The following is a 15,534-nucleotide window of genomic DNA, read 5'->3' as shown; positions in this document are numbered from 1 at the left end:
CTTGAGATATGTTTGGTAACTGCAGGCTACCTGAATGAATTTAAAATTAATTGCTATATTTCAGATCAATATATTTGTTTCCTTAAAATTTTAATTAACTTTAACTTATTCTCATCTGAATTATAAATCATTTATTTCTGTATAAAATGATAGGCCTACTACCATTAAAAACACATTTGATTTTCTTTTTTAATCAAAGTAGAATGTGTAACTTCAAAATAAACAAATTACTCTGTTTGAGGACAAGAAATGAAAACCAATGCAATATGATGAATGTCCAAAAGATGAGATAATTTTTGCTTTTAAACAGCATGTGTGTGTGTGTGTGTGTGTGTGTGTGTGTGTGAGATTGTTCGATCGCGCCCGTGCCTCTCTCTCTCTCTCTCTCTCTCTGACACACACACACACACACACACACACACATTCCAGCATACATCGCAGCCTGTTCATTTTGCTGCGTTCACACCATACGCGAATAGAGCGTCAACTTCGCGTCTAGTTCGATGCTTGAACAGTTTGAATCCTTTCGCGCGTCCAAAGCGAATAGGACGCGCCGCGCGCGTATAATGATAAAGCGAGCGTTTGAAGCGAAATAGACGCGTGTTCCAGGGAAGCCAAAATGCTCCCATACAGGGGATTTAAATGACGCGGGGAGTTCAAGCTCCTCCGTTCCTCCGCTCGCCATGACCACGCTGTGTGTAGTGATGGCCGGTTCGTGAACGAATCGTTCTTTTGAACCGGTTCTTTTTAGTGAACTGGTCGAACCAGTACACTAAATCGGACTGAATCGTTCGAAACAGTTCGCGTCTTGCGTCAGCGCTGATCCACAAGTTAAGTTACTCACTTTCGGACATGCCTGAGTCCTGACAGTCCCTTCGACTCAAAATAAACCAATATCCCGAAATAGGCATATATGTTACTCTAGTAAATCCAACAGTTCACTGAACTGAGACATGTTGTGCTGAGAGAAGTGATGAGCACGAGCAGTTGATACTGAGCATGCGCGCACTACCGAACGTACAGGTATACAGCGGTTCTCGGATCACCACACCAGTACAGAACTGAGAACTGTTTCTTTCGGACACGTTCGATACGGAGAACCGATGAGCTGATGAGCTGAGCATGCGTGCAATTTTTTCAGAGGGACGAAATGCATGTTTCTTAAGTATTTTATTGAACATCAATAAGTGTAACAAAATAAAACATGTTAGAAACATGTTTATCACATAGGCTACTACCTTTTCACTGTATTATTTTAAAGATTGGAAACAATGAATGGATTATAAAACTAAACATTTATTATTATACTAAAACATTATTTTCAGGAACAGATCATTTAATTTCTAAGTAAGTTGATACACATTTTTGACGTAAACTCTTTCCAAGGTTTTAAAGGGTGCAAATTAAATGTTTATAATGTGTTAATCAAAACATAACGTATTAAACATAGCCTACTGGAGTCAGACATGCATCGAGTTTTTAGTTTTGTCGACTGAATTAGCCTAGTAAGGTTTCAGTAGTTTTCAGCTCACACACAGGCATATGCTACGGTTCTCGAGTCAAGAACTGGTTGTTGCAGCAGTTCTCGGATCACCAGTACAGAACCGAGAACTGTTTCTTTCGGACACGTTCGATACGGAGAACCGATGAGCTGGAGAGACTGCGCATGCGTGATCGCACCGTCTCTGAACCGAACTTTCTTTTGGCCAACTGATGCTGTGTTTATATACTGCGTGCTGTGCTGTTACATGAGCACGGGTGAACCAAGGACTTGAATGAGGGGCCGAATGTAAGTTTAAGCGGCGAAATGTAAGTTTATTTAATTACAAATAAAATAAAAATGATGAAGACCAGTTTATTCACTTTAAGACATGTAAAACATCCGCGTTTGAGCATTGCCTTGGGCCTACTGGGTTCATTTTCAAAACGTAAATGTAAGAAACCTATCCAAGATGATTATGACGATGAGTACTATTATTTAACTGAAGTTATGATTACAAATGCCTTTATTTGAATGTATATTTATACGCCGGGATGATAGAATTGACGTCATTACGTGATGACGTAAAAGAACTGGTGAACCGGTTTTTTGAACCGGTTCATTGAAACGAACTGTCCGAAAGAACCGGTTCGCGGAAAAGAACCGGACTTCCCATCACTAGCTGTGTGTGGACATGCGCACAACTTTTTTTTTTTCATAAATTAATCCGCGGATCACGTGTGTGCCGAACCGAAGATATTGATCCGAACGGATCACGGATCAATGATGATCCGTTGCACCACTAATGTGCCGGGTCAGAGAGGAGCAAATATCACAATGTGTGCTGCAATCTCAAGTGCTGGTTTGGTCCTGCAGAAAAGCCAGATTGGTCCCTACTAGGGATGGGCATTCGATTAAATTTTCTTAGTCGATCGTCGGGAGAATTAACGATCGACTATCGATTAATCATTAATATTTTTATGTTGAAATTCATTATTTCTTCAACTTTTTATAAATTAAAAATGCAATGAAAATACAAAAATACAGTTTGTTTGTCCTCGATGAGATCTTTATTACAAGAAGATCAACTTGTGGCAGTGAAACTGCACGTTCGGTAACGTTAGACTTGAAGATGCCCTGCGGTGCTCTAAAACAGCGGAACAGCGAGCCGGCGTTCTTAAACAGAGACCCATGGCCATTTCATCCGTTTTCTGTGATCGGATAACTATCCGATCGTGAAAAGACCAAATGTAAATGCCCTCCGAAACGCATTCGAGGCGGATTTAAACCCGATCGCTCAAACCACTTCAGGAGGAGATCTGAGACGCATTCCAGACGAAACTGGACAAGAGTAAATGCATCTGGTTGTTGAAACTACATATGTAAATTTGACTTATCCCAAAAATGCTAAGAAATAAACATGTGAGAGCGTTTTATAGGCCTAGGCTATATGTCATGTTATAGCCAGATATGACGGCGTTACTGGAACACGCATCACCACAGATGAGCATCTATTCAAGCCAACGTGCAAACTATCGCAAATCAAAGTGAAAGTCATTCATCAAAACACAATCATCTTCATTAAAAGTAAAGAACCGAAATGATCTTACCAGGGCTGTTGCCGCAATATTGTTGCAGTCTTTGATTTAGAAATTTTCGCTGATGATCAATAAAATGCAGCTCATATCAGTTGCTTTCGGACGTGCAACAATTTAAAAATGTAGCGCGGGATTTCAAGATCGGATTTATATCCGTTTTGCAAAAACACATTTATATGACCGGGTGTAAATGGAATCGTTTTGATAAATCAGATAGCTATCCGATCTGAGAAAACGCATTTAGTTCCCATAGAACTTCTGCACCAGTCCACTGATTTCTGTTGAGAAAGATAAGCATGTTGACATGATCTGGGATCAGATGCGACCGCAACCTGGTGACAGCCAGTCCAGCCGCCGAAAACACCCGCTCTGAGGGGAATGACGTTGCCGGGATGCACAGGTACCTCCGCGCTAAAATCAATTCCATTGCTTCAAGACTCACGCAACGCAACCTGCATTAGATTAATCGATAACAAATAAACGTGATCGACGAAATTCTTAACGATCGATTATCGATCGTCGATTAATTATGCCCATCCCTAGTCCCTACAACACAGAGCACCTTCTTTTGTTTTTAGATGACCTCCACCAACAACTGGTGCCAGAAGCAGAACAGGTGGGAGGAAAAATGAGGACATTTGTGATTACATGGGACAATGTAGCATTCCACCAATCACATGCAATCACAAACTGGTTTGCAGCACATCCAAGAATGATTTCCCTTTTTCTTCCTCCATACTCTCCTTTCTCAACCCCATTGAGGATTTTTTTTCTGCTTGGAGGTGGAAAGTATATGATCATCAGCCACATGACCAAATGTCCCTCCTGGATGCCATGGATGCTGGCTGCAGAGACATCTCAGTTGAAGACTGTCAGGGGTGGATAAGGCATGCCAAGCATTTTTTATCCAAGGTGTATAGCGAGAGACAACATACGATGTGATGTAGACGAGAACATGTGGCCAAATGCTGAAGATCGTATAGATTAGATCATGACTTATTTTTTTGTTTTATTTCTTTTCATTTTGTTTTATTTTTGCACACTTTAAACCAAAGGCCATGTATGTTTGCCTTTTTTGTTTAGTTTTGTTGATCACTGACAGCAATTTCATATTGTTAATAAAGCCTTTACTGCAGCAATTCTGTTACTTGCTGTCTTTTGTTTGTTTGTTTTTTTCAGTTGTACAGTCTATTAAGTATTGATGACTCCTTCACATTTAGATATTATGTTACTATCTAATGCACCATGGATTCACACACACACAGCTGAATGAATAAAAACAAAATGGATTTCATACTGTATGTTCTATACAGATAGAACTGAAACATGACAAGTAATGCAGTTTTTGTAATGCCACCAACTGTTAGTATTTTGACAGTCATTGCACTATGATTGACTATGTGTTCATGTTGGATAGAAAACGAGTGCTAGAGTTTTGACCGAATGATTCGATTTTGAAACGGGTTTGCAGTGTTTTGATAGTTAGTGTATATTGAATAAGTTTTTTTGAAATGTAGAGTTTGTATTTATTTAAGAAAATGTGGTTTTGGGCAGAAAATTTACTATTTGGCTAATTGTGTGATGAAGGTGTGTTGCGGTGTTGTGTAGGTGTGATGTAGGTGTTAAGAGTTTAGAAAAAGTATTTTAAGAATTGGCAAACGCTTCTTAGCAATTGAAAAAAACTGTAATCAAACAACAAAATATAATGAAAAAACACTCACTGCTCTTGACTGAATAACTTTTGTATTGTATGTGAAAAAAGCCCAAATTAAATCTGTTCAGCATATAAAGCGATCGTGTCTCTTCAGAAAATTTTGACTAAAGCATTCAAATCATATGGATTAGTTTTACGATCTTTTATTAAAGAGCACCTATTATGCAAAATTCACTTTTACATGGTGTTTGAACATAAATGTGTGTTGGCAGTGTGTGTACACAACCACCCTATAATGATAAAAATCCACCTAGTGCTTTTTTTTTTTTAAATCCCCATAAATCATAAGCACTGTCTCAGAACAACCCGTTCTCAGATTCTGGGCAATGTGACGTACTTTTGCACAAGCCCCTCCCACGACTGTTGATTGACACTGGAGTTTGAGCATAGACCCGCCCTGAGTGAGCTGGACACAGTCCGCCATTGTTTCGACGCTGGAGCAGCTGTAGACAAAAATGCCTCCTAAGCGATTGAGGTGTTTTGTTGGATGTAAGAATGAACATAGAAGTCTTCATTTACTCTCGTTGTTACTCGAGGATGGATGTACGAACTGTTCGTGATCCAGCTTATAGTCTCCGGAGTGATAGGCCTAACGTTACTGATCAGTGAGCACGGCAGAAATGAAAGTGAGAGCGCATAAAATTTACCAGTTTATTAAGCACCCCCTGAAAAGGTGTGTATATATTGGTTTACTGTTAGTTGTAATGAGTGATTTGTGTAATTCGCTGTGTATGTTGATGATAATGAAAGGGAGAGAGAGAGTTTATGGATAAGACTTTAATGCGCCCTTCTTATACTGTGTTTATTCAGCTCTTACAGTGATTTTCTGGAGTAGAACTGACGCTTCATCTTTTGTGTAATGTACAATAAACTTCACTGAACTCATCAGCATATTTTTGGCCATCATTGGGACGGGGTCCGCTACAGCAGGCTTGTAGTAATAGTTGATAAAAGCAGATGACAAATACGTTATAACCGTAATTAAACTAAACTATACCTGTTCTATCTCCATACAGCATATTCTCTGGCTCTGTAGGCATTATTGTCCAACTCCAAGTCGAAATGAACACCGCTACTGAGAGTTTATGTTTTGATATTATCATTCCGTGAGGCTCCGCCCTCTGTGTCGGCAGCAACAGCTCATTTGCATTTAAAGGCATACAAACTAAAACGGCGCGTTTTTCTCAGACCCAAAAAGTGACAATTTAAACATGCTGTAAAAAAATATGTGTTGGGTATTTTGAACTAAAACTTCACATACACACTCTGGTTACATCAGAGAATTATTTTACATCTTGTAAAAAGGGGCATAATAGGTGCCCTTTAACTTTTTGAAGCGTCAAAGTGCTAGTTGCGAAGCTGTCAATGGAGGGACAGAAATCGCTCAGATTTCATTAAACATATCTTTATTTGTGTTCTGAAGATGAATGAAAGTCTTACAAGTTTGGAACGACATGAGGGTAAATAAATGATGAAAGAATTTAAATTTTTTGGGTGAGTTCACCCTTCCATGGTAAGAAGTGACGTCACAGTACGAAGTGACATACCAGTCGTTTGGATATGACCGCCTCCAGGGCAAGACAACTACGCCTCATTTCGCATCATCGTCAAGCCCACAGGTGTTCAGTCGACATGCAGCGAGTGGGTCTGTTTACAAGAAGATTGCGATGCCACGCAGATGTGCTGTTCCTGGCTGTGGACAAACAAAATGTTTGAATGGGCTGCCAAACGATCCAGGCGTCAGGGAAAAATGGATGCAGTTTATTTTTTGCGGACGTCCCAGTCACAGCAGTGTTAATTTAAGCGTGTGTTCTCTACGTTTCAAGGATGACTGTTTTTAGAACAAATCGCATATGATGCTGGCTTTGCCAGAAAACTTTTGCTTAAAGATCAGGCTGTGCCGACTATTCTGGGTCCCAACGACGCCGCAAACTGTAAGTAATGCATTTCATCTTAAAACTACTTTTAGCCAATGACGTTAGCCAGTCATAACAGTGGGCGTTAACACTGAACTCTTAAAGGGGAAACACCCCCAAAACAGACTGTTTGAATCAGAGGATGAGAAACAGGTTGGGAAAAGGTCATAAATCACTAAAATTTTAACGTTTTTTTGTCCAAAAAACTATAGTAATACTATAATTGCACCTAAGGGAACATAAAACAAAAACAAAAACCATGTCATGGCCCCTTTAACTTCCCACATCATGATGAAGGTTTGTTAGCCGCAACATGTTGATGTGCATTTAAAAAAAAAAAGAGTTTTTTTAATGATAGCCTAAATAAAGCCTTTGTAGATCTCGTAATCTTGAATGCCTTGGCTTCATATGTTTTTCACTGAACATAGAAACCTAGGCTTATGTTGACCCAGTGTTTCTTAACCCTGTTCGTGGAGGCACACCAACAGTACTCATTTTCAAACTATAAAGGAGACCACCAAAATGTGTACGGTTGGTGTGCCTTCAGGAAAATGTTTGGGAAACACAGCATAAACCCAAGGTAACCCTGGTTTAACAATTTCTATTGTAAAAAGCACAGTTTTTTTTTTTTTTTTGGCCACAAGATTAAACATTGTGAACATCTCACCATTTGTTCTCTGTTTACCCTGCCTGTGCAAATCAAATCTTTGGGAAAGCGTATAAATTGACTTTTAGTATTAAAGACTTTAGGAGAGAAAGCAAGAGAAGCAGAAGGAAAATACTCACTCATTTCTCTCCAGAATGACGACATGTTCTTTTCCTTGAGCTTGGATTATGTATGAGACCTTAGAAAAAAGGGGAAAAAAAAAGTCAGAAACCATCAACTCACTACTTGTTTACAGGTAAAAAAACTAAACAAAAAAACAAGCAGCACAGAGATGCAATAAAAAGAGTCTAGAATTCTTTTCTTGCTGTTTAATAAATAAGAGTAATAAGTATTGCATTTCAGTGAATGACACACACACAAACAAAAACAGCTTAGTAGGGCTGCATGATATACCAAAATTAAATAGAAATCACAATATTGCTTAGTGCTATATTCGAATCGCAAATGTTGCAAATTAATTATATAAATTTATTACACGGCTCTGTGGAATTCTTGATTCTGATTGGTCAATCGCGCCATCCAGCAGTATGTTATTCCCAGATAACCGCTCAAAACAGATAGCCTAAAACTCAGGATTCATCCGGGTTACTGAAGTCAGCAGCGCTATAACGTTACGCTTGCTAGGAACGTTTTTTCTTCGTTGAAGTTTTGCATTTGGTGAGCCTTTGGTGAGCCAATAAAATATTAAAACTCTAAGTCGAATCAATATTTTGTGTACAGTAATTTAATTATGCCATCCAGTATCGTGGACTCGCTTGCTCTTGTTTCATACAAAGCGCAGCTGCAGCCATTTTGTGACTATTGTTTTGTACAATGTTGGATTATAAGATACAAACAGGTACGATTTTAAAACAGTTTAATATGAAATCATCAATATCTCTTATCTCCATAATTATTTATGTGGCGAAATGCTGTGTAATATATACTGTTAAATATCTTAAATGTCTGTCTAGTTTGAACTTGCCGCGCTAGCAAATGCTCTCTCCACGGAAGCTTTGCGTTTAAAGACCTAATAAAATATTTAAACTCAGATCAATATTTCTTGTCGAATTATTTACTCATGTGGCAAGTAGCCGTGTAATAAGCGTGATAATGTACATCCAGCCGGTTGTTTTCTCAAAATAAACCCCCTTCAGGCTGATGGAAGACCCCAACGCGAATCATCATGTCGGGAGGTTATTTTGAGAGAACTCGTTCTCATTACACCAGAGATTTCAAATGTCATGAAAGGCTGTTTCAGGTCTGTTCATTAAACTTCATTCAACTCAGCGCTGTTGTCTTTCAGAGACATGATCATAAGAGTCTGTTCTTTGCTTTCCCCGCATGTATTTGGCTACCTACCAACACATAAGGAAAATATACCTGTAAAAAGCATTTTGCATACACAGAACGAGTATGAGAACGTTTTCTACACTGAACACTGCTTTGCGCACATAGTACATATTCAATCACAACTACTTAAAATTAAATATATATATATATATATATATATATATATGTATGTGTGTGTACTATTCAAAGGTAGGCCAATGTCTGATCATTAAAGGACAATTCCGGTGAAAAATGAACCTGGGGTAATTAACACATGGCTATCGATCGTTCCCTGGGATGCGTTTTCATGAAAATCGAAATGTAAAGAGTTTTATGTCTAAAAACAGATTAGCTCATAACACTAGTATATGGGGCCACGAATAAGTAAAAGTAAATCACTAGTTAATACCACTAACAAGGCTCAAAATAGCCTCACACTAACACGGTAGCATCTTCTTATTAAACTGTCTGTACACTTACAAAGTCCTCGATGCTTCGGTTTGCATGTAGGGACCCTCATTATGCTACCGTGTTAGTGTGAGGCAATTTTGAGCCTTGTTAGTGGTATTAACTAGCGATTTACTTTTACTTATTCGTGGCCCCATATACTAGTGTTATGAGCTAATCTGTTTTTAGAGATAAAACTCTTTATATTCGGTTTTCATGAAAACGCATCCCAGGGAACGATCGACTCGGTAACCATGTGTTAATTACCCCTAGGTTCATTATTCACCGGAATTGTCCTTTAACGCAATAACATGATGGATTATTTGCATAAACAAAACTTTGTTGCCTTGGGTTTATGTTTTAATCCCCTCCCCCCATACTTCGCTTAAGAATAATTTGGTGGGTCTTGAGATAAATTATACTTGTCTAGGTGGGTCCTGGAATGGAATAGTTTGGGAACCCCTGGTTTAGTCGTGTCTGAGAATGCACTGTGCCATTATAAACCTCTTGTTAAATTCTGTAAATGCAGGAAATAAATCAGGTCAGAAAGAGACAGAAAAAAAATTGCCGACCACAGACATGCTGGACTGAATTAGTCAAGTCAAGTCAAGTCAAGTCAAGTCATCTTCATTTATATAGCGCGCTTTTAACAATGTAGATTGTTCGAAAGCGGCTTTACAGAGATACAAGGATAGTTTAAAGTAACAGAGATTGTTTTGGCTTTATAGCAGTTCTTGAATAAAGTTATTTTCCAGCTAAAATTAATTTGATTGATTCACTTCCGTCGCAACAATCATTAGTTATTAACTTAGGGGCCGCTAACACAACACCGTTTTAACAGGAAACTCTACACAGACTTTAAACGCGAAACCTGTGAGAACGCTGATGGCGTGCACATGCGTATTACGAGTTCAGTCTATTGGTATGCGCGTTTGAATATATGTGCGCAGGTTTGTAATTCCCTACAAACCAAGCCTTAAAAAACTACTTGTCTGGCCTTAACGTTTTGATACAGAAATTAGGATTTATCGTACTGAAGTTCAACTGAAGTTATTCTTTATTGAGAACTCCTCTGTACGCGGCTGTAGAAACTTCCAACATGATCTAACTAAAACATTATACCTTGTAGCTATATACATTCCAAGGGGGAGGGATTACATAGAGGCGGGAACTCTGAATAAAGCATGCAAATGAAGTGGGAACACACCCTACTCTGAGTCCAATTGAATCAGCATAACTATTCACATGCTGATACTGGCCAGGAACTCCAATTCCAAGAGCCATCCCAGAGCCATTAAAGACAATAGGTGAAAGTCAATCAACCTAACGATTCAACGTCTGGGCTCCGAAAGGTGAGAATCAAGTGATCTGACTTATTTAAAACACAATAGAGAAAACAGGTCTGGCAGGAAAGGAGACTCTTGCTGGATAAATCAGTCTATTAACTTTATCAGTTTATATACTATTGCAGTGGAAAAACTAAATTAAACATTTAATAAATATGTAATACAACAGGTGGCACCCAGAATGCACTGCAACATGCTTTATTATTGTCACCATTGTTGAGATTCACAGGCTGATTATTGATGTCTGTGTGTCTAATTAAAATATTTTGAACAGAACTTTATTGTATAGTGGGAAAACAACTTCAACTGCAGCAACATTTGAATAGCAAAACCAGAATTTAGCAAATAGCAAAATGTTGGAGCAAAACCAGATTAGCACAAATTTGATAAGAGAAAAGCTCTTAAATAACACTAAACCAGCAGTAAGATAGAAACTGAGGGTGCTGTATGGCCAAATCTGATCTGAACAAGACTTGATCTGAATATATTAGCTTATAAACAACATACACACACACGCATAGATGTATGTGCTAAAAACTCTGAAATGAGAAGGGTGAATATTTACATGACACCCTCACAATATGTAAGAGTTTAAGATTGATGGGTGTCAAAGTGGCGGTTTTACCAACATGGTGTGTGACGTGAGTTTGAAGAAAGATCTCATTTTACACCTGCCTAAACATGCTAACATTTTATCTGACATTTACAGCTATTTTAGCAGTGATCTGACAAACATGTCTTTGTCTCACCTTAAACCCAGTAATATTATGGAAAGAGATATTTTGGGGAAACAGGACTTTCCACACTCTTTTTCCACAAAGCCATAGAGCTTTTTAAAGTTGGCATGAAAAGGAAGTTGCGATAGACTTTTCTTCTCTATTGTGATGTATATCCAAGTAAAACGGCTTCTCGAACAAGAAAAAAAATACAGGGTGGGATTTTATTTTTATTTTCAAAATTCTTTTACTTTATGGAAAATGCTAAACCACCTCATTAAGTCACAAACAGCATTGTTGTTGTTTATTAAAACTAAACTGAAGTGGAAATAAAGCTGAAGTATATAAAATATAATATAAATATTAGATTAAAAAACTTTAATGAAAAATATAAATGTTGCTGTGGCAACTAACCAAAATAAAATTAGGGTATAAATTGAAGTACTAAAGTGCTATTATATTACCAAAATAAATATAAATTAAAGCTAAATATGTGATATACATCACAAAAGAGAAGAAAAGTATTTCGCTACTTCCGTTTCATGCTGACTTTAAAAAGTGCTATGGCTTAGTGGAAGATTATGAGTGAATAATAACTTAAATTTGTCTGTTCGCATAAAGCTTGGACTTAGACAACTTTTATTGTGCTAATCTTCCACTCCTTTTTTGATTCCTTCTAGAAAACAGTTTGGACATTATGCCTAAGAGCTCTTTTTGTGTTTCAAAATGGAAAAAAGACACATTTTTACATTTCTAACCTTTTTTAAAGGTACAGTGGTACCATTATGATTGTTTTGCAGCAAGAAACCTTGATTAACATTATAACTGGAATTCAGGAGGAAAAAATACAAAAGTGTAGAAAATGGCACTTTTAAATATTCTTTTACAAATAAGAAAATGTCATCAAATGACAAAATTCATAATTTCTTCAACAAATACATTTTTGTGTGTGAATGTTCCTGGTTTATAAATGGAGTTACGGGTTTCAAGGCTATGCCAGCAAAAATCAGTTTTCTCCCAAACTCTCTCAAACTCATTCTCTCATCTACCAAACTCTGAGTACACTGTTTCTAAATGACACAGAGGTCAGAGGAATATTGAGTGTTTGTTTGTGCCATGCTGGTGGTATGCGTCTCTCAGCGTGGTCTTTTAATAACTACGCCTACGCTGCTGGGCACGTGTGCCTGCCAGATGGTTCCTATGGCATTATCTTTGAAGCACCGCTGGTGTAGATGGATATGATATCAGAACAAAATCATTGATAGGTCATGAAAAATGGAAAAAGGAGGTGAGGATGTGCAGAGAATGAGAGGGACAAGCTAAAGATACTATCCACACAGTTAATGTCAAGTAACTCTTGTTTTTGGTAAGGCGGTTTACCTTATCTGCACTGTCCTGGTCTCTTCTATGTCTGCTGATGCGTCTCGGTACCGTCACCTCATAAGAAGAGAGCTGAGAGGTCTGCTGGTTTATTGAGCCTATGAACAGAAACAGTCCCATCACAACACTGTCTACCCATAAGACCAATACACACACAATGAATTATATAAGATATACATGAAAACTTGCACTGTATAAGCAATTGTCATTCATTTGTCCAACTATTTTCCTCCATTATTCCTCTCACTGCAACAAAATATATTTATACAAAACTACTATTGTGATCATGGCCAGGTGATTAGATTGAGTGCAATTGACTGGTTGTAAGTGCAATCAAGTGTTCAGTGTTTTTTTTTTTTTATGTTGGTGGAAACAGTGCTGAATGAGCATGAAGAGAGGAAGACCTCAGGAAGGAGAGGCATCCCACCTGCTCCTGAGTCATCAGTCACAAGTTGGATGAGACTTCCTTTGCAGTTTTCCCGAAAAGGGTAGATAAGACAGAACAATTCATAATGCTTGCGTCTCTTTACTGAACATTCACACAAAATTCTCAGAGAACCATTTATCTTGATCATCAGGCTTTCACAATCATTCTCAGCTCAAAACATGCCCTCAATTTCTCTAATAGCCTGTGTGTTAGCACTCGTGTAGGAGTCTCACTATTTCTATACCTGAAACGCTATAATAAGTGTAAGCGGCGGACACTTTTAAATCGACTTACAGTTTACTTATTACACAGGGCTTAACGGGTCTGATGGCCCACAGCCCATGAAAGAGCATTTCTGGGCCAGTTGACAGCACTGTCATGTGCTATAGCCTTCAGGCCAGTGCTGCACTGTCACTACACCTTTGTTTACTGATCATGTACATGTGTTGTTATGTTGTGAGTTGATGCAAAAACAAACTGTTTTGAAATTGTGAAAATAATATATTTATATCTGCCATGTTACATTATAGGTGTATAATTGCCAGTTATAAGCTACAGCAAATTAAACAAAAATATATGCTTTTGCAAAGAAAATTAAACATGTAACGGAAAACATTGACATATTTAAACATGTTAATACATAAATATATTTTTATATATTTATTTATTAACATGTAGGCTATACTATATATATTTATTTTTAACACATATTTGACTACATTTTCTTGTTGTCCCAAATGTGATTCAAGACTTACTTTCAAATAAAGATACTAGGGCTGGGAAAAAAATCGATTTGATTTAAAAATCGAGTTGGTAGGTCAAATCGATTCATATTTTCAAAAAATCGATTTTTTAAATTTTTTTTTCTCCCAATACATACATTTTGCATTCGCCAAATCTTCCTTCAGGGTTTCCGTAGAACGCTCCCTGCGGCGCAGCCCTCGATGCTTCACGACATCACGACAAAAAGACTAGCATGTTTAATGTTTTAACGGTCCTCCACGACGACGACGGCGCGCGCGCGAGTGAGTGAGTGAGTGAGGGAGAGTGAGTGAGAGTGTGTGTTCGCGAGTGAGTGTGTGTGACTGTGTGTGCGCGAGAGTGTGTGTGTGTGTGAGAGAGAGAGAGAGAGAGAGAGAGAGAGAGAGAGAGAGAGAGAGAGAGAGAGAGAGAGAGAGAGAGAGAGAGAGAGAGAGTGTGTATGTGCGAGTGAGTGAGTGAGTGAGTGTGTGTGTGTGTGTGTGTGTGTAGGCTATGTGAGTGACCTTGTGTAGCCTATATGTGCGAGTGAATGAGTGTGTGAGACGGCTCGCGATGACTGGTCGGAAAACAACGTGTAGTCTGACATGTTTCTTGTCCACGACATGACAAGATTTTTAGGAGTCAAAATCGTGTAATCTGACAGTGACTATCGTAACAGACAAAAAAATCGTGTAATCTGAACCAGGCATAAGAGTTACCTCAGGATTTTTTGTTGTTTTATTAGCTCAATCCAAATACAGTATAAATAATTTGGATGTTTAACAATCTTTGTTGCACACTGACTTTTCAGTTAGAGAAAGGGTTTGCCTTTGCAATTTTATGTTGATGCACTTTAATTAAATACAATAAATATATATTTTTAAAATATATTTACAGTTCACAGTTATTTTGTTTTAAATGGGGGGAGAAAAATCGAATCGAATCGTAAATCGAGTTTTTTATAAAAAAATCTCAGATTTTTTTAGGGGAAAAAATCGCCCAGCTCTAAAAGATACATGTTTTTTTGACAGTTTATAAAGTCCACTCAACCAAGACAACATCCAATGTCCTAATTCAAATTATGGAAAAGTGTTGGAAAAGATGTTAATCTACTGGATTGGGCAAATTGGCAGTTAAAAGTGTCAGAAATGACTTAAATACTGTAAATTTCATACTGATTTAAAGTAAAAGCCCTTTAGACTAAAGGGTGAGGTGATGCCTATAAATTCGGAATTAACCCAAATATGCTATTATTGAACTGCTTAAGCTTCTTAAACGTACACGCGGTCAGAAGAGGCAGAGATGAAGGTATATGTACACCGGACATGATAGTCTTTCCTATCAAAATAAAATATCTCTATTGGATAGACAATGTACAACATCACTGCAAAACATGAAAGGCTCAAACAAACATTGATTTGTCCTTCAAACGGGCAATGGTGTATCACAGAGTGAAACTACAGAGAAACACCAATATTGTAATGTTATGTGCATGTCTTTTGGAAAGCTAGTGATTTTACTACAAGTAAAACAAATGTAAAAGTAAATGAATAAAGAGCAGTGCCTGTAATCCAGTGGTCTATGGCAAGCCTTTTTAACATTTATTCCTACTAACTAGCACCTATTTTTATGTTACTATGTTACTTTTTTTATTACAAGTAACAGTCACTAGTACATTTTTAAATATCACAAGTAACACAAGTATTCATTCGTCACAAAAACATATTCATTACATACTAGTATTTACTGCTTTGATATTCAATTGTATTGTTACTGGTAACAAATTATTGC

At 37.7% G+C, this 15,534-nt stretch overlaps 1 protein-coding gene across 2 annotated transcripts in view; it reads right to left on the bottom strand.

Moving 5' to 3' along the window:
• Positions 1–15,534, bottom strand: part of adam9a (ADAM metallopeptidase domain 9a) — a 76,432-nt gene that overhangs the window by 59,108 nt on the left and 1,790 nt on the right. For both annotated transcript variants that reach the window (XM_081349763.1, XM_081349762.1), the window contains exons 2-3: positions 12,576–12,673; positions 7,495–7,553 (exon numbers count right to left, since the gene is read on the bottom strand). In XM_081349763.1, the coding sequence (XP_081205889.1) occupies positions 7,495–7,553; positions 12,576–12,673 (157 nt within the window). The remainder of the gene's footprint in view (positions 1–7,494; positions 7,554–12,575; positions 12,674–15,534) is intronic.

The sequence above is a fragment of the Scardinius erythrophthalmus genome (assembly GCF_964197995.2).
Source record: "Scardinius erythrophthalmus genome assembly, chromosome: 20".
In the NCBI taxonomy this organism is placed as follows: Eukaryota; Metazoa; Chordata; class Actinopteri; order Cypriniformes; family Leuciscidae; genus Scardinius; species Scardinius erythrophthalmus.
The sequence above is the reverse complement of the archived record's forward strand: the minus strand, read 5'-3'. Positions and strand labels throughout refer to the sequence as shown.